A 23,982-nucleotide genomic window follows, 5' to 3' on the forward strand; every position below is an offset into this window, starting at 1 on the left:
GGTTGAAACGAACCTTTAAACCGTTATGGAAAGTGGTTCGGTTTTCGGTTCGGATCAAACATTTGTGGAAAATTTCGGTTCGGTTAATGGTTCAGTTAATTAATAGAAAAAAGCGGTTTTCCGGTTCAAAACCGGTTCGGTTCAAATCCGGTTCACGTCCCTGGTCCAGACACCATTTGCAGCTATAAAACCTTTGCTTTGCAAAGTTTCTATAAAAAAGTCCAGTGCATAGGGCGCCATTTCTTTAAATGAAATTAATTGGTGCTCGTATGTACGTACATACATATGTATATGAATGTGTGTGCACCAATCTGTTAATATCGGTGAACTATTTTAATCTGCCTTATCCTGAGTTTCGCCTGAAAGAAAATTCACCCGAAAATTTGTCATCCGCCCATAGTAAAACCATGGAAACCAAAAGTGAACAGTGAACCGGTTCAGGGAAAATGAAACTCATGATAAGGCTGAATATCTATTGCAAAATTTAATACAGACAAGACTAAAAAGTATAAAATAAATAAAAAAAAACGTTTTTAATATACAACGCTTTTATAAATGGACTAAAAAGTAGAAAATAATAATTCTCAGTCCCATAGAATTTGTTTTGATAACTTTCGATTTTGAAATTTTAGTAAAAGTCATTATAAACAATTTATGAGATTGAAAATGAAAAGCGTGGGGCGCATGTAATAGATCAGAATTGATATGAAGAATAATATATGTATGTATGTGGATATATGAATAAAGACCGCTTAATATCGATCTCAAATTTGTACTTTCTCTGTAGAAATTTTAGGTCTATGTTATGTAGTTTGACTATTGTCAATTAAATCTAATGCTTTGTATTGCATGCGCTCCACGCTTTTCATTTTCAATCTCATAAATTGTTTATAATGACTTTTGCTAAAATTTCAAAATCAAAAGTTATCAAAACAAATTCTATGGGACTGAGAATTATTATTTTCTACTTTTTAGTCCATTTATTAAAGCGTTGTATATTAAAAAGTTATTTTTCATATTATTTATTTTTAACCTTTATAGAGAAAATACTTTGATAGATGCATTCAACATACCTGCACATTAGCGATACCTGCCTTAAAAATTATGCAACTATTATCAATTATCAAATAAATTATTACGTTTACCTGCACTGGCTCTGCACTTACCCTTATTTTACAAGCTTCATCATTTTATGTAGTTATATAGATAGTAAAATACCATTCGGAAAAAAATTTCGCTTTCAGTAATTTCTACGTGGGAAGTGCTCCTTCATTATTTGGTTTCATAGGGACTCGGATACCTTCCACATTGAAGTAGTAAAGAAAATACCCTTAAGTGCTTTTTTCTGTTAAGCGCACAAGTTTTACGTGCAAAGAAGGACGGGCAGCTAAGCAAAATATACTGTACTCAGTGAGTTTAACATCTCGTTAAAATGTCTGCACTGAACATTCATCCAGTCCACTCCTAAACAGTTGGGCGAAAAATTCCCGAAGACAAATTTAGTATTGGGTACTTGGTTCGAAAGTATCAACACCAAGATTACTTGGTATCGTACGAAAAGTATCGAGTACATACTTGTACTATATGTACTATATACTCGCATCGTTTCATCCCTAGGGAAGTGGTTCGCAGAGATACTTTATTGCCAGTGTAAACAAACTTGGAAATTCTTTGCCACTATGCTTCCATCAAATTAAAGGATCTTATTGTCGGGGTATAAGGGGTAGCTGTAAATATTTCTCTATTTCCACATCGTTTGGTTATCCACATCACTACAAACACTGGAATCAACATCAGAGCCGTTGGCGATTTCCTCAAAGCATTACCATCAAAACACGCCACATGTCGTAGGAGAAGCTCGGCCAAACACTAACATACATATGTGTAAGCGCCAATTTATTATTATGATTATTAATCGATAAATCCGGGTTGCAGACGGACAAGTTATCTTTATACCCGAGCGCACTTGTGTTGTTTGTAACAGGCAAAACGAATCGAGATACATAGATATAGACAAATGTATACATAAATGATCAGAATGAAGAAAGAAATTGATTAAGCGGTGACTGTCTGTTCGTTCGTCCGTCCGTCTGTCCGCCTATGCACACGATAACTCTAGTTAAAATTCAGATATCTCAACGAAACTTGGTATGTGTACTTCTTTTCACCGTAGGACGGATGGTATTGAAAATGGGCAAAATCGAGAAATAACCACGCCTACCTCTCTTATAACGGTAGTTTTCATAAAGACGAAAACTGCAATATTTTAGTAACTACTGAAGCTTATTTACTCAAAATGCAATGCAATGAATTTTAGACGAAAAATAAGAATATTATACATTTTTAGAAATGGGCGTAGCCACGCCCACTTATGATTACATGTGTATATCTCGGTAACCGCTTCACTAATTTCCACCAAGCTTTGTACGGTTATTGGCTTTGGTACAACATACCAAATGGCTGCAAATTTTTAAAATCGGACAATAACCACGCCATCCCATATAAAGGTAATTTAGAGAAACTAATAAAGCAAATGCATGTATAGAATTGACAACAACAACCACGCTGTCAAGTTTAAATAGCGGCAAATCAGCTGCACTTGATATCAGTAGGATTAATAAGGAAATGAATTAGCAATACGAATTTACGGGGTGTGCATAGCTCAGTCGTTAATGCTTCTAACTTTGCACATCGATGACGCGGGTTCGATCCCTGCTGAAGTCTAGAAAAAGAAGTCTGATGAGGAGATGTGGTGATCTCCGAAGTAGCTTCTACCGTTTAGACTTTGTTGCTTTTTAAATTTTTCCTAATAAATATATTCGTGGTACAAAGCTCAATAAAAATATTAAAAAAATTAAATGTTAATAAGCCACAATAACATTGACACATACTTTAAGAGTACGCTGTAAAAAATTTAGAATGGAAACACCAAAACCGTAGAAGTTACGAGTTTTTTCATACCTGCGTACATACACTTTATGAAAATTTATGTACGCACTTTATGTAAAGTTTGAAAACTATTCAGGGGGGAAAAAATAAAAGTCGATCGTGGAATAGTTAATAAAAAAATAAAAAATGCAATTGTTTAATGCAAAAATTTTTTATTTTAATCTATCTCATATGGAAAGCCGAGGTAATTACGCACATGCTGATACCTTAACTGATTTTCTCCGGCTACTAGTTTATTAACTACAAACAATTAAAAAAAAGATACTTCTCAGTGAGTTCAAAATATCGTGATTTTCTTTCGGTATTTTCGAATATCATTACGAAATAAAAAAATTTGTGTATTTTTTTCGATAAAGAAAATAAAAAAATATATTTGACCCCAAAAATATATTGAGGTGTAAATATTGTATGGAATGACCCATACACATGTAGGTATCTATATACTTATTTTTAAAACGTATTTTTTTGTTACCCAACGATATCTCCTTTAATATTTTATAAAATTCAACGAATGATATCTCATTTTGAACGCAAATTTAGTTATTTATTAAAAAAAAAAAATATTAAAAAAACTTTCTAATATACAACGCTTTCATAAATGGACTAAAAAGTAGAAAATAATAATTCTCAGTCTCATAGAACTTGTTTTGATAACTTTTAATTTTGAAATTTTAGCAAAAGTCATTATAGACAATTCATGAGATTGAAAAGGAAAAGCGTGGGGCGCATGCAATGCAAAGCATTAGATTTAATTGACAAACTTTCAATGTTGTGTGTCCAGACACCATAAAACCTTTGCTTTGCAAAGTTCCTATAAAAAAGCATAATGCGTAGGGCGACATCTACCTCTATAGTTGAGATTTTCGTATGTCCAAGGAAAACTGAAAACATTTTTTTATTGTATCAAAGCTAAACAATTATGTAGGCTAGGTTAGGTTAGATGAGAGTAACTGTATGATGGAATTCGGATTAATAACATAAAATCCGTTTATCATGAGTTTCGTTTTCCTCGAACTGGTTCATTTTTCACTTTTCGTTTCTGTGTATTCACTACGGCCGGATGAAAAAAATTCGGACGAATTTGTTTTGTGCGAAACCCACGATAAGGCTGAGTGAGAATATTTGGCGCGCACATTTCTTTTGCGAATATGTTTCGATTGCTTCGAAGATAGTTAGAATTTATCGGCGTTGTACTTTCAGTGTCCGTAAAGCATTCGCCAATCAGAATTCAGCCTTATCCTGAGTTTCGCCCGAAAAAAAATTCGCCCGAAAATTTTTCATCCGCCCATAATAAATACATGGAAACCAAAAGTGAAAAGTGAACCGGTTGGGGAAAAATTAAACTCGTGATAAGGCTCACGCAACCGCAATTTACAAAGACTGGCGATTAGCAGTGCACATCAAAATCCTAAGCAACGCGCCCAAGTTAATCAAGAGCTTTGAATGCTTGCGTCGCGAATTCATAAAAGCCGAATCCCGATCTGCATCCGTTAATGCCCAATTACTTCGACATGCCGCACTGTTGAGTATATGGAAAATGGCAATGGAAGATATGCCTTCTGAAGTTGATTAAAGCATTGTACCACAATGGTCCAACAAAAAATATATGTTGAGCAAGACGAAGTTCGCCGGGTACGCTAGTACTTATATATAATATACATATCGTTGGCTTAGTTCGCAAACGTGCTAGGTCCTTTTTTTTATTTTTCAGGAGGGACAAAAAACCGTCTAACTTTTTTTGTTTTCAATATTTTTCTAATCTGTAAATGCAGTTTTATTCCTTAGTTCGTCTTGTTTTAGTACCAATAATCGGCCAATTTCAAAATAAAGCTGTTGCAGACTTATAGGCTCTTTTAGGACTTACCACATTTTCTCTTTAAGATTTTATTCTATCAACCTTTTTTCCATTATTTTTTATTGTTAAAAGATTTAATTGTTTACCTTAAATATATTTTATTGTTTTAAAATGAATTATAACCTAATACAGTTTTATTTCATTGCTATTAACAAAAATAACTATTTTAAGTCGTAAATTTATGTACCATTTATAAAAGGAAATAATTAAAAGCAAGTAAAGAGGTAAAGTGTGGGCGAAACCGAACTTTATCTACCCGACGCAGGTATTACATACTGTCGTAAGCAGGGGCTTTTTCCCGATTTCAAACGTTTTCGATAATATCCTGAGTTAAACTCAATGAAATAATTGAACCACGTTTATTAGAAATCGCTAAAGTGGCTACCGAAATACGCCTTGTAGTCATAAACTGGGCGGTGTCACGCAGTCTTATTTATTGTTAAGAGATTAAGAGATCTGATATTTACCGTTAGATATACGGGAAGCGAATGTAATTTTGGTCCGATTTGAATAATTATAAACGAATTGCTTTTCCGTACCAGGTTTATTAAGTGGACAGAGTTGGGTAGAAATTGATAAATCGGTTACCGAGTTACAAATTTGTGGTCATAAGTGGGCGGCGCCATGCCCATTATCCAAAAATGTATCATAATCTAATTTTCTGCTGAGTGGTTATCGCGATCATCGATTTTAAGTGAATTAGATTTTCTACAGATTTCTTAGCTAGACCCTAAATAAGGCTCGTACCGAGTTTGGTGAATGGGCTAATGAGATGCAGCTTTTCATAATAGGTGGGCGGGTTCACGCCCATTTTCCAAAAATTCCACAATAATATTTTTTACAAAAATTCTACTTCACATACTAATTTTGAACAATTTGCATCCAATATTTACTGAAATATCGTAGTTTTTGCATCTTTAGAAAATACCTTTATATCGGAAATGGGCGTGGTTACATTCAGATTCGCCCATTTTTAATACCAACTTACCTTGGATAAAGGGCAACATACATACCAAATTTCGTTGAGATATCTCGAGTTATCGTGTACACAGACAGACGTGTATATATATTTTTTTGATTTTTTTGGACTTAGCACATTTGCGTACCAATGCATAACAACAAGTAAAAACGACATTACGGTAATTTTCTTTTTTGGAAATGATGTATTTTCAGTTATGCTATCTTACTGCATCAAAATCTCAATTTACATAAAAAGTGGACTTAGCACGTTTGCGAACTAAGCCAACGATATATATAATATCGTAACAAATAAGACCGTGCGATAAAAACAAAAAAAAATTCCAAACACACGAAGCAATCAATATATGTACTCACGAAACAATGGATTTTTTTAACGGACATTGGAATTTAAAAAATATGATTAATTCAAAAAGTTATAAAAAAAAATTAGTGGAATGTACGATAATAATATGAGTACCAAATGAAAGAGAAAATTCTGTAGAATTGAAAAACAGTAAAAATTTTTTTGGTTTGCACGGACGATTAATTATTGAAAATGGAAGGACTAAATTCAAGGAAATTCAAGGATAAAAGTTCAAAAGGAAATTTTCCATACCCATTCGTCCTTATGCACCAAAAAATTTAATATATTTTTAATTCTACAGGATTTCCTCTTTTATTTCATACCCACACTGTTATTCTACACTGCACTGACATTTTTTAATCATTTTTTGAATCAATCATATTTTGAAATTTCAAAGTGAGAGTACAAACTAAAACCGCAGGTTTACTATATTTTTCCCATGTTTTCGCGAATATATTAATTTGTGCGTGTACTAGGATCCCGGGATTAACATTCCAAGTACACACACACAAATTAATAAGATCTGCTTCAGTTGAAATCTGGCAGGTATTAAGTAACAAAAAAACTAATTTAAATATGAATAATTCAGTCGAAACTTTTTTAGAACCTTCTTTTATTTCTATTTAGATGAAAGATTTACAAATATTATTAGAATTAATTTCCACGCCAAAATACCCGTACTTTAGAGATGACACCCGCCATTAATACTTGGACATCGCTTTCGTTGATCGATTGAGCCTATTTTCGCCACATTCTGCGGAACTGCGTTATTCTTGAAGGTGTGCATTTTGTTTTTAATTTCGATTTCATAGAGGCCCAATAGCGTTCGGAGGATTGGCCTCTTTTAGTACAATGTTGATTCCATTTTGTGTATAAAACTCTTGCGCTTTTTTGCACAATGGCTTGTTGCCAAATCAGGCCAAAACAATACAGGCTCTCAGAACAACACTCCAGGTGCAACAACACGTTCAGAGAGATTCGGATTCCGTTTCAAAATCCTTGGAACATCCTTCTCCACTATTTAAGTTAGAGTGCCTGATTTTCCGCCCGGTTCCGCCTTTCTCTAAATGCTGCAATTTTTCTTGATATTTGACAACACATTTTGTACCGTCGACCTTCCAATTTTCAGCAATTTTACTAACCGGTATTGGGAGAGGTGTGGATTTCGCATGAATTAGTCCAAAATCAATTTTCTTTGCTGAAGTTCTTTGCTCCCCACCAGGGCTGCCACTGTCGAACAAAAATATTTACCATTTACTTTGAAAAAATCTACCAAATCTGGAAAATATCTACCAATAACTTTTTTTTAGTTATTTTAATAAAAACTATAGATTTGTTCTTTTTTGAGTTAAATCAATAAAAATGCATTTTTTTATTAAGGAACTTTTTATGTAACCAATGATATGATATTTGAGATCATAGTAATGGCTTCTTCTCGGTTTCCTTCAACCAAAAACAGAAATGATGAAACTAAAGGCACCAACGAAACTAGCCCATCTGGGCGGGGTTGGTGTAGCCGCTACAAAAAACTACAACTGGAGTTTTATAGACAAATGCATTGTATCAAAAAACCGCTTTTTATTTTCTTAATATTCACAATGTTTTTCAAGTATTTTCTTTTACTTTTTTTGTAAAAGAATATTGTTTGCGCTTTAACCAAAATCATAAAAATCAAGGATCAAAGCTATAATTTAGAAGAATTCAACAAATTTGCGTCAAAAATTTCGAGCTTTTCCCTGAAAATTTTTAGAAAGTTTTTGGGTAAACAGTTTTATTACCATTGAAAAATTCCCGTTATTTAAATTTTTTTTTGCCACCGGACTTTTGAGTTTTTTCTTTTTTAGTTTTATTTAAAGACTCATTTAAAATATTTAGGCAATCAAAAGCTTCTCAGTATTACAGTAAAATGAGTTTTTAATAGGACACAATATAAAGCGTTTGAAAATTAATTAAATTAAATAGACTATACTTATAGAAAGAAATTTCTAATCAGACTTTTTGGTTTCCCTGTATTTGCTATGGGCGGATGCAAAATTTTCGGGTGGATTGTTTTCCGAGCGAAGCTCGGGATAATGCGGAATTTAAAGATAACTACGAACAAGTAATTTTTAGCAAAAAAAAACCGACTTAAAAAAAATATATATATATTTCATGATCCAATGATCGGATCTAAACCAGGGGCCACCTCTGAGATACTACCTTTCCGATGCAAAAACATTTATCGAAATCGGTTGACGTGGTCCAAAGTTATGCGGTAACATACATAAAAAAACAAAAAAAAAAAAATATTCCGATCAACTGATATCCTCCTCCTTTTTTGGAAGTCGGTTAAAAATAAGCCAAAACGAACAGTTTTAAAGTGCACAAAAATTACTTTAACAAAAATCTACCAAAATGAGAACAAATTTACCTTTTTACCAACCCACATTTTTTCTACCAAATTTGGTAATAGTTTACCAAAGTGGCAGCCCTGCTCTCCACATCACTTATTTTTAAAGTTACGCATATGAAAATTAACTGTAATAAAAAACAACGATAGCAAAATCAGCACACTAAACAAACGGCTGATCGAGTAGTCGATAACAAAGTTATGCTATGTATAGTGCTGTCTAATTTCAAATGAAGCAGATCTTATATTCGCGAAAACATGGGAAAAATATAGACCGCGGGATCCCGGGTTCCCGGTCTTTTTTAAGTCCCGAGAATCCCGGGATTATTTGCCTGGGATTTGTAATTTACGCTGGTGGCAATAATAGAAACGCTTTATGTTGACCAGTTTTGGCTATATTTCTTTTGTTCATTTAATATTTTTTTTATAAATGTATAGCTCCATATACATATCGTCGTATGTATGTATGTATGTACATATGCATATAAATAATATATTAGGGCAGCATTTTAATCAACAAATAAAAGTAAATTTACATACATGGGCATAGATTATTTAATACAACATTTTTTAGATTTATAACATGCATATCGTCGTTTAAAGTACAAAACCGCGTATCGTTATTCTGCGAAACCACATAACTTTCATTTGCTGCCAAAAATTGGATTTGCTCGCACAAGCTCTTGGCTCAATCTTTATCCATTCGTCCTGAAATATACTAGCCAAAAATGGGATTGCTTTATAAAAAAAAGAGAACCATTTTGAAATATGAGTGTTTTTACTCTCTAGAAAATAATTTATACAACCTCACATACGCGGTTTTGCGTTATTTTGATACGCGGTTTTGCATTTTGTTGATACGCGGTTTTGTACTTTAAACGACGAATTGCGACAAGCAATTTTGCACAAAAAAAAAAAAAACAATATATTCGCCAACCAAGAGGCAAATATAGTAAAATTGCGTTCTTAATTTTTCTCTCTGACGTCAGGATTTTTTAAAAGAACCCAAAAAATTAGTTAAAAATTTCAGTGCAATATACTTAAAAAAATAGTATGGGTATCAAATGAAAGAGAAGATTCTGTAGAGTTAAACACATTACATTTTTCTGTGCGTAAGGGAGGGGAGTGCAATGGGGTATAGTCGTCGTGCTGTGTATGCAGTTACAGTTGTACGGCTATACTCAATCCCGACTCTTGCGTCCTCGTTCGCGCACTCTGGGCAACGCGAGCAACCCTTGTGCGAGATGCGGTAACCAATCCGAGGGGCCTTGGGCNCTGGGTATGCAGTTACAGTTGCATGGCTATACTCAATCCCGACTCTTGCGTCCTCGTTCGCGCACTCTGGGCAACGCGAGCAACCCTTGTGCGAGATGCGGTAACCAATCCGAGGGGCCTTGGGCAGAAAGAGTCGGTGGGGCCACTCCGACTTATTCGGTTTAAGGGCTCGCTGAAGTCTGTAGCGTCTGTTCACCAATAGGTGCGGCTGCAAGTGGGTGTCTGCTTGGAGCAAGCGACTCGCTATATAAACGTGCATTTGGTTACGAAACCACCCCCGTCACAGCNTTATGATGACGACCACGGCAAACGTTTAAAGGACTACGATTTGAGGGCATGCACCTGGAATGTCCGGACCCTTAATGGGGAAGGTGCCTCTGCCCGGCTGGTTGATTTACTCGTAAGGACAAAAGCTGACATCATCGCCATCCAAGAAATGCGTTGGACGGGGCAAGTCAAGCAATGCCTGCGGCCTTGCGACGTATACTACAGCTGTCATGTAAAGATGCGCAAATTCGGTGTTGGATTTGTGGTGGGAGAGAGACTCCTTCGCCGGGTACTGTCGTTCACCCCGGTGGACGAGCGTCCAGCCATAATCCGCATCAAAGCGAGATTCTTAATATCTCGTTCATCTACGCCCATGCCCCGACGTAAGAGAAGGATGAGGTATCCACGGATCTCTTCTATGAGCGCTTGGAGTGCACGTACGAGCGCTGCCCCCGCCACCATATCAAAATCGTGCTTGGCGACTTCAATGGCAGGGTGGGCAAGGGAGGGATCTTTGGAACCACCGTCGGAGAATTCAGCCTCCACGACGAAACTTCCGACAACGGACTGAGGCTGATCGCCGGGGCCCGAAACATGGTAGTATGCAGTACTAGGTTCAAGCATAAACAGATTCAAAAAGCTACGTGGCTGTCTCCCGATCCAAAAACGAGAAACCAAATCGACCATGTTGTGATAGACGGAAGGCATGCTTTCACTGTTTTGGACGTACGTACACTCCGAGCCCCAAACATCGACTCTTGTTGCAGCCAAGATACGCACCCGCCTCTGTGCAGCAAAAAATGTACGCCCGAATATGCAAGGAAAGCTTAACGTCGAAAAGCTGCAATCACAACAGACCGCCAATGCATTCGCTACTCGACTCTCACACCTGCTCTCAGAGAGAACTCTTCAACAAACCGACATATGCGAGGAGTGGAACCACATTTCCCGCTCATTAAGTATCGCCGCAGAAGAAGTAGACGGATTTCAGCGAGCCCGAGNTGCAAGGAAAGCTTAACGTCGAAAAGCTGCAATCACAACAGACCGCCAATGCATTCGCTACTCGACTCTCACACCTGCTCTCAGAGAGAACTCTTCAACAAACCGACATATGCGAGGAGTGGAACCACATTTCCCGCTCATTAAGTATCGCCGCAGAAGAAGTAGACGGATTTCAGCGAGCCCGAGAGAACAACTGGAACGATGAGGAGTGTCAGGAAGCTGCAGAGAAAAAAGATGTGTGATACCGCTATAGGGATCTGAAGAGGGAAGCGAGACGTATTTGCCGCAATAAGAAGAGAGTGGCCGAAATTCGTGAGTGCGAAGAGCTTGAAATGGTGGCCGACAGGAAGAATATGGTCAGATGAACGCATGCCCGATGACTGGAATTTAAGTGTGCTCTGCCCAATCCACAATAAAGGCGACCCCGCCATTCGCGCCAACTACCGCGCGATCAGCCTTCTAAGCATAGGTTACAAGGTCTATCGAGCATATTGTGTGAAAGACTGAAGCCCACCGTCAATGAATTGATTGGGCCTTATCAGTGTGGCTATAGGCCTGGAAAATCCACCATAGACCAGGTATTCACAATACGCCAAATCTTGGAAAAGACCCGCGAGAAAAGAATCGACGCTCACCACCTATTTGTAAAATTTCAAGCCGATTTCGACGGCACTAAAAGGAGTTGTCTATACGCCGCTATGTCTGAATTTGGCATCCACGCCAAACTGATACGGCTGTGTAAAATGACGTTGAGCAATATCACCAGCTCCGTGAAGTCTGTTCTGCCTTTTCCAAGTTGGATAAGGAAGCAAAGCGAATGGGTCTGGTGTAAAACGAGGACAAGACGAAGTATCTCCTGTCATCACACAAACAGTCTGCACATTCGCGCCTTTGCAACGACGTCACTGTTGACAGTATAAATTTCGAGAAAGTAGAGAATTTCGTTTACTTGGGAACCAGCATTAACACCGATAATAATGTCAGCATGGAAATCCAACGCAGAATCACTCTTGCCAACTTTGGACTGAGTAGGCTATTCAGGAGTTAAGTCCTCTCTCGACGTACGAAAACCACACTATATATGTCACTCATCATGCCCGTGCTGGTATATGGCGCAGAAGCATGGACAATGACAACATCCGATGAGACGGCTCTTGAAGTATTCGAGAGAAATATTTTGCGGAAGATTTACGGGCCTTTACGCGTTGACGACGGCGAAAACCGCAAACGATGGAACGAAGAGCTGTATGAGCTTTACAACGACATAGATATAGGGCAGCGAATCAAAATACAGCGGCTCCTCTGGCTTGGTCATGTCGTTCGAATGGACACCGACGCTCCAGCTCTGAAAGTATTTAACTCGGAACCTGCTGGTGGTAGCAGAGGAAGAAGAAGGCCCCCACTGAGATGGAAAGACCAGGTGGAGAAAGACTTGGCATTTCCTGTTAGCGCCATTAGGCACAGAATAGAAACGACTGGCGTGCTTTGTTGAACTCGGCCAAAATCGCTTAAGCGATTACAGCGCCAAAAACGAAGAAGAAGAAGGAACGGGTAGGTATTGAAAATACCCTTTTATAATTTTATCCTTGAATATCCTTGAAATTTTGCAATTCTTATTTTTGAAAAAATTATATCTTACGGAGTAACTTTATTAGCTTAAAAAAATTAAATAGATTAAATGGGCATTTTCAATTCCTATTTGTTCTTGTGAACCCAAAAAAATTATTTCATTTGGTACCAATATTTTTATTTTACATTGCACTGATTTTTTTAAATAGATTTTGGAATTAATTATATCTTTGAAATTATAGTCTTTAAAAAAATCATGACGTCGGAGAAATGCCCATTTATATGCAGTTAATTACATGTACTATGAGGTGGGCTTTTATAAAAAAATTTAAATTTTGAATAAACAAAAGGAATATAGACAAAACTGGTTGAATTAAGGCGCTTCTTTTATTTCTGCCACTAGTATTATGAACTTCTTTCAACCATAAAATAAATATTTCGACTTAATTTTTTTTTGCATCGGGCTTTTTTTGACATACCTTAAATTACTTTATCAGATATGTACACGCTAAAGTAATAATAAATACATATAAATTTAATTACTGTTTTTCGTTTTGTTATGTATGAAATAACTTTCACTCTAAATAAAAAAGTACGTTCCAAACCCATTTACTTATTATTTATTATATGGTAGGAGAGCTTCTCAAACCATATTGATGCAATTTTTTCATGTTAAGTTTTTGAAAAATAATAAATATCTAAATCACGGGACTGATCCCGGGATTTAACCAACGACATCCCGAAAATCCGTATCGTAAAAATCGAAAAAATTAACATCCCTAGTGTGTACAATTTTTTGTCGCACGGTGTTATAATAAAAATTGTTTATGTACCATTTTCATTTAATTCTTCTCTAAAAACCATTTTCAAATGGGAGCATTCTGTGCGATGTTACATTATTACATACATATTTTTGGACTTTATTTTATAAGATGTATAGATGTGTATGTACCGGACGTTCAGACCGCCCACTTATGTTATATATGCGTATCTTAAAAACTACTTGACCGACCTCGACCAAATTTGATAAGCACCGTCTTGAAAATTTTTGAGATCGGACCAAACCTATTACCCCTAAAATATAGCTAACTTTGAGTTTTTTGAAATTACCGTTATGTAGGTGAAGAGCGTGTTTTTTGTCCGATTTCTAAAATGTTCAAGATGGTGCGTGAGGAGACTAAGCAAAATGTGTATATCAAATTTGGTCGAGATCGGTCGAGTATTTTGGGGATACGCTTTTATCATATAAGTGGGCGGCGTCACGCTCATTTTCCTAATATTGTATGAAAAATAAATTTTTTGTTTAAGAGCCATTGTATATATCAATTTTTTGTAAATATTGAGTAGCTCCTTAGCCACAATACTCAAAAAATTTTAACGTCCGGTATATACACATATTTGTATAAATTAAGACCGTATTTTTGTTTAAATTGCTTAACTTGAGCAATTTTTATGCAATTGCATTAGGTGAGGTACCAATTTATTCGAAAATATTCTTTTATAAATACTACATGTTTGGCAACTTTCATAGAAATGCTACGCCGCATATGGAATTTCGTAGACTAAGTAATTACATATCTTTAAATCGCAAATTGAACCGTTAGAGGTGACTCTGGGACTAATTGAACTCGAATTATGTGATTTCCAATAATAACCGTAAGAGACTTGTTGCGACTAATTAATGCCCAATTATACCCAATTGAGACTAATCCAAGAATACTATCTTTGGAGATTAGTCGTACACTTTTTTGCAGTTTGGTTTGTGTGCATGCATATATGCGGTGTAAATGAGAAAATGTTCCACTCACCTGAGTTTGCAGTCGATAATTTGCTGACCGTTGATGCAACGTCTCCCTTCTTGTGACGATGGTGGTGATGGTGTTTTCGCTTGTTCTTAATGATAATTTTTCGCTTAAGCAATGATGGTGGCGGTAAATCAACATTAGGCTCTAGCGGGTGAGAGTCTAGTGGCTTATCTAATAACATATCACCGAATATCTCTCGACAGTAGTTTGCGATTTTAGCCTAATTTACGTTACAAAAATTATATATGTATGAAAATAATAATGAGATGAGCAAATACATTAAAATACCATATATAATTCTATATACATATATAATGTACACGAATTTATGCACATTAGGGCGGGTCGAAACAAACAAAATTATACAAAAACTGTAAAGGACTTAAAAAGTACTATTTGGGCCCCTGATTTAAAAAAATCTAGATCTATGCGGAATAATGCCGGATTTCCACTTGGCATTAAAACGCAAAAATTTTAGTGACAAAGTTGGGCGGAAAAAAATATTTGTCAAATCTTTTGTCATATCAATTCCTAGTGGAAATTGGCATAAGCTTAAAAATTTCAAAATAAGAGCGGAATGCCAATTTTTCAAACCTATACAAGGACTTGTGTAGATTAAATCTAGAGCTTATTACTTATCATGAAATCATTAAAAAACAAATTAGGCACAGTTAACGTAAGTAACATCAATATTTATATCATTTAATCTTTATTTCCCACTTCGCGAGCAGTGTTAGCGCATTACGCATTAATTATTGTTTAAAAGTGATCGAATTCTGTAAGCCCCATAACGAAAAATGCCCGTCACGAAGAAGCAAACAAGTGCAGCTATTTACGAGGTCATTGGATCATTTTCACATCTGAGTAATACGGTCCTACCCACTCCGTTAGATGTTGGAAAATATTTTAATATGCCATACGCTGAAAAAGAAATTCATTTAAATCAGAGGTTCCCAAACTTTTTTTCTCGTAGACCCTTTTCAAAAATTTACTAGTTTCGGGGGACCCCCTGCTGATACATTTCAAAATATTCAAAAAGCTCGTAAAAAATGCAGGCTTTTAAAAATAGAGCTCGTAAATCTATCAGAATACTCTCTCGCTTTGAAGAGTTATATTTTTTAAGAGCACTTCGACCTCTAGCGTTATTTACATCAAGGATGTTGCGAATATTTGCATTCGCATTCGTTATGCGAACGATTCGCATCAAATGATATGAATGTTTTTCGAATGCGAATGTGTACATGGGCAGAGAGTCCACTCTAATATTGCTAAAATGGCTCTAAGTCTGTCTAACCAGGGTGCGGACCATAGCCGGCTTTTAGCCTCAGGCGCTAAACGGTTAAGTAATATATCAAGCAACATTGATGGGCCTTCAACAAGTACTGCTAAAAGCAACCTAGAAATAATTTTAGATTCTCCCAGCGAAAGCGAAGGCTCGGATGTAGAATCTGGAGACATTAAAAAAAGAAGAAGGCCTATCTTAAAGAAATGCGAGCTCATCTCGGTGAAAATCCTCTCGACTGGTGGAAAACTAAACTAAAGTACGACAAATTGACAGATCTGGCCCGCAATTGTTTGAGCGCTCCACCCGCCAGCGTTCCAAGTGCAGGGCTGCCAACTTGGCTCAAACCGTGCCATTTTTGGCCCTATTTTAGTTCAAATGGCACTTAATTTTTCAATTTGGCAAATTTTTGCAAAAAAATAACTAATAAATATTTGACACATTTTGGCCTCATAGCAAAGGATTGTTCAGTGCAGCCGCCTCATGGGAGAAAAGGCAGCAAAATTACTATTTTTGAAATATAATATGCCCCTTTTGAACTTTGACTACCAGATTAAAACATTGTATAGGTTAAGCACTCGTTCAATGTTCTAATAATTTACAAAATTTTTAAGTAAGAAAAACGATTACTTAAGTTGATTATAGCTTTTTTAATGTTATTCCTAACATTCGCATTCGCACATCCGCATTCCGAAAACTCGCATTCGCATTTGCCTTCGCGAATGTGAAAAATATGACATTCGAAACATCCCTAGTTAACATTATCTTCACCATAAACTCATCAAATGTTCGGCTCACTATTGACTTTGTACGTGGAGTATTTGTAAAATAGTTTATTTATGTTGATGACATCATTTTTATTTTTATCGTTCCGAGTTTTAAAGTGAGGCGAAAAATATTTATTACTCACATTTTTAAAACAACAAAACGGCCTAGCTTTTTACGCCGAACTTTTAATTCAGAAGCTCAACCCAGAATTGCAGCGGACGACGGTAAAGCGGTCGACGGTTAACCGCTGCCAAAATCAAAACTCACGCAGACATATGGAATGGCACATAATTGCGGCAGTAGCATTTTTACCGCCAACGTTTTTCGGTTGATTTAACTTTATTTCTATTTTTACCGCCCAGCGGGGGCGGCACGTTGTTGATTGTAATAATTTCTATTATTTTCACAACTTTGCAAATGCTTTTAACCATTTTTATTTCCAGCAAATACCCTGCAGTGAAAAGCCAAACCAGTCAGAAAAAATACTAGTTCATTAACTAGTATGTGCCTACCAGTTCGACAACTTCGAAGAACTTAGGTGATCAGCGACATCTGCCTTTGAATTGCCAAAGCCAAAAATAAAACGCAATTAATTGCTTCTCTTACAAATCTCGGCTGTGGCGTCACGTGAAGACTACTGGTTCTGGTTCTGAAATCGCAGGTTCGAGGCCGCTTGGAGGTGGTTCAGATTTTTAAAGTTAAATAAATGTAAGTAAAAATAATTTATTCAATTTATAAATAAATAACAAATTTGAAAACCTAATTGCAATGCAAAAAAACATTTAGGAAGAAATGCTTGTGCTATAAAAAACAAAGTAATTAAACAAAAATATTTTTTGATAAAATTTAAAAATTACTATAAAAAGCCTAAACAAAAAAATAAATTTATAAAAAATAAAAATAAAATAAAAAAAAATAAAATAAAAAAAAATTTCCCTGCGCCAGGATTTGAACCTGGGACCTCAGGCTTACCACGCCAGTGCTTTGCTCTGTCGGCCATTGTGACTGCTGGAGCGTCGCGAGCAAAAAGGCACACTTATGCTTTTCACGGGACATGAATTGGCAGACTATCTCATCAACTGGTATGATGCTACTGGTATTTATACTAGTAGATGCTGATGCATAGCCTGACAATTGACATCTCGTAGGACATCGCAATGTTAAAAATACCAGTCGCTAACATTGAAAAAGGATAGAACGTGAACTAGTTCGGCTGAAACGCAAACCGGTAGAATTCTAGTTCACAACTAGTAGCTTTCCCTGCAGGGTATACACACAAGCACGTACCAAACAAATACAAATATTTTAATGAAAATTTCGAAATAAAAATGTCAGTTAACGGAAGCCGTCCTCAGCTGCAATTGTGTTTATTCGGACGGATATCACTGCGGTAACTGAACAGCTGTTCACTTACCGCCAACCGTTTACCGTCGTCCACTGTAATTCTGGGTAGAGCTAGAAACTGACAATAGAGACAAGAAGAAGTCTAGAAAATCTATGACAAACAACCCAGCAACCAAGAAGCACAAAATGTGTTCCATCATTTCATCCTCTTCAAGGCAGGATGGGCAAATGGACTTGTCATTTACGCCTATCACAGTCAGGTGTTTGTGCCACGCGAAGTGACTAGTCAGCAGTCCAACAAGTTGTCTTCAGTATCGTCTGCTCAGAGTTTTGCTCACCTGCATCCCCTCGATGCCTCCCAGTCATTGCTGAGCGCAGTATTCACGCAGTTTCTGATGGTTGCTTCGATGGCCGAAAGCGGTTGTGCTAAAAATGGTTGCGGACCGAAGAATGCCTGGTCTAAGCCAATTCCGGCCAAAAGGTCAGATGTCTCATTACCAGGTACTCCTGAGTGACCTGGCACCCAGAGTAAAGCAAGCTCGTTATGTTTAACTACCACCATAATTTAGTCGAGACTTGCATTGCCGAACTAGTTTGGAAGTAGTTAGAGGGCTGGCTAATGCCTTAAGTGCAGCTTGGTTGTCACTGCAGACACGTAAACTCCTTCCTGTCTACCTATGTTCCCCCACGTAGTCCACGGCTTTGAGGATTGTATTACCCCACCCTGGAAGACAGAAGCATATTCCTCAACAGAAAAGCGAAGTGTATCCCCATTAACTTCGAAAAATACACCATATCATGGCCCAGAGTCAGTTTTGGAGCTATCAGTGAAGACTCGACAATGTGTGAGTCCGGTCTCAGTGCTGGAATTATCCTGTGGCATTGTATAGAAACAAATTCTCAACTCTCTGCCGCCAGCAATTTCCGCCGCGCCCCACTCAGTGTTATACCAACATCCGGTTCTTTTTAGTCTGCAGGTGGCCTTTAAGGCTTTCCCACGTATGAAAACACAAATTGACGGTAAGTGCAGCAGTGCATCAAGAGCACTGTACACCACTCAAAAAAATTAAAGTTAAATAAAGAGGCTATCCAGCAACCATTTTGGTTCTTTACTATTGAAAGCAGATAAATTTTCGTGGACCCCCACTTATGCCTCCTGGACCCCCATATTTTTTTCACGTCAACGTAGACCCCCGTTGAGTCTCCCGTGGATCCCTGGGGAATCACTGATTTAGATGGTACAAATCCTTCTGCAAACCTTATAGCTGATGTAGTATCAAAACTATTAGGAAATGTAAGGACGAAGGCGTCCATGCCAACCGTTTCGCGCTTGAGAATCAAGCATCTCTTAATTAAAGATCATAATATTGTTCAAATCCTTAACAAAACTTATTTTCACGGAAGAAAAGGTTTCTACTTGTTTTCAAAATAAAAAAGTCTCTTACACGGATGCGGCTAAAGGTCTATTTGATATTAGTTGCGTTACAATCCAAATCAAGAGCGTAAGCGAAAATTCTCTCCCAAAGAGAAGAAAAAGGAAAAAAGTAAACGAACAGGAAATCAGCCATCACTTGCAAAAACCGGAAGAAGAAGACACACCAGCTGACTTTGTTTATGTTTTATTTGTAAACAAATTGAAATTCATGTTGCCATGGAAGAAAAAAGGAAAGTGAACGTTCAATGTTCGCCAGGAACATTTCTAGAAGTAAAAACTAGTTGACGCTATCATAAAGTCACATAGCAGGCAGCCAAAAAGCATATAAATACCAAAACTCGAAACATGCAATTTTGTTTATTTACGAAAATTGCAACCATATGTTTTGTGATCATATGTTTTCGTGTTGGATAATTTTTGCTGAGTAAAATTTTGCCAGTACAAAATGAATGTTTCTCTTGCATCAAAATGAACGCTTGCTCTCTCAATTTTTGTGTGTTGGATAATTTTTTGTCGTTATCGAACGCCATCCAGTAAAAATTTGGAAAAGCTATTACAAATTTTTGACTTGTCAAACGCAACTATTGTTTCATTTAATTGCCCTGATTTCCTTAGATAAATATAAGTGCAACAACCAAATACCTTCTGTGGAACGTGAGTTTTTAATAGATCAGCGGAAAGTTCGCAAAACGTACATGGAAGGATTGCGCTGATTTAATCAGTACATGTGCTAATTCTTTTCTATTTTTAAGAACCCGAAATCAGTACGCAAAGTCTACTGCTTTTTTAGTTTGTACTGATTTGTACATTTAATAAATATTTTTGTGAATTGGTATAATTGACATTTACTTGAGGTCACATGTTTAAACAAAATGTTTTTGACAACTCATGCGTGTGAGTAAATGGAAAGCAATTTATTGAATGTATAAACGCGCGTTAATTAAATTTAAACCATTCTTCAAAAGGTGTCACGTTGCAATTGTTTCTTTTCCTAGCATTTTGCAGAATAACAACCAGTGTTGCCGTTTTGGCCCTTTGGTGGCTAGATTTAGCTACCACATACTTTTTTGGCCACATACATTTAAAATTATCCCTAGCCCTTTTTTTAGCCCTTTGGAGAATTTATTTATACTTGGCATGAAAAAATTGTATATGCTTAATTGGATTCACTTTTTTTCATTTATGTAAGAGATGAGTTCTTAAACTAAGAAAGACTGATATATATACATATATATATTGTATGTTCTTTCCGCTTTTATACATACATACTGTAAAAGTGTTGGGGCTGTTAACTTATCTGTTGACGATTTAACTATAGTTTAAAATAGATAAGTGTATGGCCCTTAATATGCTTAATTTGTTAAATGGCCCATCAAGTCGATTGACCGTGTATGTTTTTGTGTTGTGATTGTACCAGCTGCTGGTGCAACTTCAAAAACTATTTGAAAATTTTATGATTGTACCAGCATGCTGGTGTCATGAGTGGTGAAAAAAAATAATGTTTAACAAAATGATAGAAAAATTATGAAATTTCGGCTCTAATCATTTTGATCTTTCCTCGACTTCATTTGTAAAGAAGTAAATATTGTACCAGCATGCTGGTAAGTTATATGCTTCGAGCCTGATGGTACAATCACTTGATGGAGCCGAGCAAGGTGGTGTCGTATATTTCTCCTTTTATACAAAAAGGTTTTTGGTTGGATAAAATATTTGCTTGTTTCCAGAGTTTATTGTTTTTCTATGCCATTACTTATTGAAAATGTTTGCGTGTATGCTTATATATTTTTATGTAAGTAAACATTTTAGCTACCATTTTTAGCCACAATGACTTTTTTCAGCTCTTTTTCAGCCCTTTTTTTTAAAGGTATTTGTCTACCACTAAAAATGATTCGCGGCAACACTGATAACAACTGCTTGAATTCAATCCACCATAATAGCCCTGTTCCAGGTTCTTCACCATTTGCAGTTTTTACAGAATTTACAGGAAAAGCTGTTTTCGCCATTCACGACCGGGAACGACTTCCTGAACTAGTGTTCGTCCGATACCATCATGTACTCGATGCCTGTACTCATTAAAAGTATCTAGAAGAATACTCGATGCTACTCAAAGTATCGTTAGGGAATACTCGATTCTACTGGTTCCCGAAAGTATTTACTCAGACGAGAAATTTCAGTTCAACGACCGTTTACAATATAAAAACATACAGTGGAGAATGGCTTATGAAGAGCGGAAAAATGCCTTTTGATATCCTCCTATTTTGAAATTGGGTTACTTGAAAGTGCTGAAACAGAAGTCGTTAAGTAATGAGAAAGCTAATCGCTTAGTTGTGTTTGATTCTTCTGTTTCAAAACGAATTCCTGACGATGCTGACGAAAATCACACGCTGGCTCCACATACTGCGCTAATTACGACTTTTGTTTTCCGTTTTCAAGCGTTCTTTTAGTTTTAAGCCTAGCAAAACCAAGTAGTTAATCGTTTTTTCTTTTCAAAAACTACAACACAGACCTATTTTCAGTTGGTTTTCTCAAATTTAGCAAACAAGTAAATACTTGCTCTTTGTACTCGATTCCTATGAAGTACCTGCACACGTGTATCGAAGTACAAAAAATACTCGGTACTTGGTAGAGGTACTCGAGTATATACTTCTAAGTACTGGTATCGGAACATCACTACCTGGCACAGAATTAATTTTTAAAACTGAAGATGACTACTGCTGCTTTTGTGCTTCTTGTGCAATGTAAGTTGTAAAAATTTGGAAAAGGTGCAAACAACTGACTCTTGGATATGATATATGTAGCTTTACTGTGGTTTTGATGTCCTCTAGAGCTGTCAAACTATCGATGGCACTATCGATAGTATCGATGGTTTTGGGTTTCGGTCTACTATCGATAGTTTATAACACTACCGATACTATCGAAAAATTACCACTCGTAGTTTTGAGCCATTTTCCAAGCGGCGACAATTTTTTGGCTAATAAATTTATTATACGGGTAGTTATTTTGAGAATAAAACAATTTTTTTTTTTAAAGTTTTGAAAATATGTAAATTTATAGTTATAGTTTATTTTGGAAAACAGTCCTAAATCTAGGCAAAAACGAATGGCTATTGTGATTTTTAAAATATGCAATTTTATGTTTAATAGTTATAACTATTGAACTGATCCCTTCATAAAACAAATCCAGCATTAAATTTTTCAAATATTTTTCGTGTTTGCTATATTAATTATTTTATGTTATATAACAAAAATGAGTTTCTTATGATATGTATACATTAGGGTGGTCCTTAAAAAATTAAATGAACGATTTTTTCAGTCTCAACCCCTCNTCTTATGATATGTATACATTAGGGTGGTCCTTAAAAAATTAAATGAACGATTTTTTTCAGTCTCACCCCCTGATTCGGTAATACTACGGTCACAGATATCACATATAAATTTTGGTCCCAATTGGAGACGTTTAAGGCGTGTCGCACAGGGGGTAAAGTACAGATTCCTCTATAGAGACTCAAAAAATTAAAGTTATTATTTTTGATATGTATACATCTTTGGTTTCGGTAGGGGTAAAATTTGCGAAGCTGTAACGCATAGCCCAGCATAAAACTTCGAAAGGCGGAGCATCTGTAATGCAGCAGAAAATTTTTAATTTCATTAGAAGCTATTACNGACTCAAAAAATTAAAGTTATTATTTTTGATATGTATACATCTTTGGTTTCGGTAGGGGTAAAATTTGCGAAGCTGTAACGCATAGCCCAGCATAAAACTTCGAAAGGCGGAGCATCTGTAATGCAGCAGAAAATTTTTAATTTCATTAGAAGCACCCTGTATTGACTTGCTATTAAAAATGGTTGCATACATTTAGGCATATGCACAGTAAGAGGAAAAGCGGTACATATGATTATTACTTCCGATTATGCAAACACCGCGCATGCATACGGCTATGTACCTATACTTATGGATACGTACTTAAGTTCCCAGTAGAAATTTGATGCTGTCAGAGCTGGGTAAATGCATTTACATTACAATTAAAATTACATTCCTCAGTAATTATAATTAGGATTCAATTCCTTTAGCTCACAGCAAAGGAATCGATTACTTTTTCAATTCCTTGAAGTAATTTCAAATGGAATTGTTTTTTTCTTTAATTCCATTACAAATTGTAACTGGAATAAATTACGTGCTAGTAATGTAATTTCTTCTATTTCAATTCCTTTGAAAGGAATTGAAAATGTAATTTTTTTTCCAATTCCTTTCACAGGAATTGAAAATGTAATTGATTTTTTTTTCAATTCCATTCCTCAAAGTAATTTAAAAAGTAATCGAAAAATTTATAAAAATAAATTGTTTACTGTTGAATTGCAATAGCTTTGTTAAATTTCTTGGTTGCTAACTGCCTTGAATAAACAACTTATACCTAAGTAGTATTACTAATTGGACTTTAAGAAAACTGAATAGCTTAGACTGTAGCGGTTCAGTTTATAGGGTAACGGTTAAATTTTCCAGATCCTACCGCGAACGCGCTTCGCGGCAGATGAGACCCATAAATGTTGCTGCCTTGGGCACTGCTGTTCTCTTGGACTAATCCCTGCGTATTTATAAAAATGCACCGAGTTAATTGCGTATATTATGGTACCCTTAATTCTACCCAAAATGGCGTGCCTTCTGGGGCCTTTGAAGTACTCTTACTGGTATCCTGCGTTACAAATGAGGATAGAGTCCGC

At 36.2% G+C, this 23,982-nt stretch overlaps 1 protein-coding gene across 1 annotated transcript; it reads right to left on the bottom strand.

Annotated features, from left to right (window-relative positions):
• Window positions 1-7,302: 7,302 nt before the first annotated feature.
• LOC108369904 (1-phosphatidylinositol 4,5-bisphosphate phosphodiesterase classes I and II-like) lies at window positions 7,303-14,651 on the bottom strand. Its single transcript, XM_017625113.1, has 2 exons — window positions 14,439-14,651; window positions 7,303-7,358 (listed from the first exon to the last, which is right to left on the bottom strand). Exons 1-2 carry the CDS (start codon window positions 14,614-14,616, stop codon window positions 7,303-7,305), a joined length of 234 nt encoding a protein of 77 aa, XP_017480602.1. The 5' UTR covers window positions 14,617-14,651.
• Between the last annotated feature and the right edge of the window lie 9,331 nt (window positions 14,652-23,982).

Source organism: Rhagoletis zephyria, unplaced genomic scaffold (genome assembly GCF_001687245.7).
Source record: "Rhagoletis zephyria isolate East Lansing unplaced genomic scaffold, Rhagoletis_zephyria_1.1 Rzeph_scaffold_03896, whole genome shotgun sequence".
NCBI lineage: Eukaryota > Metazoa > Arthropoda > Insecta > Diptera > Tephritidae > Rhagoletis > Rhagoletis zephyria.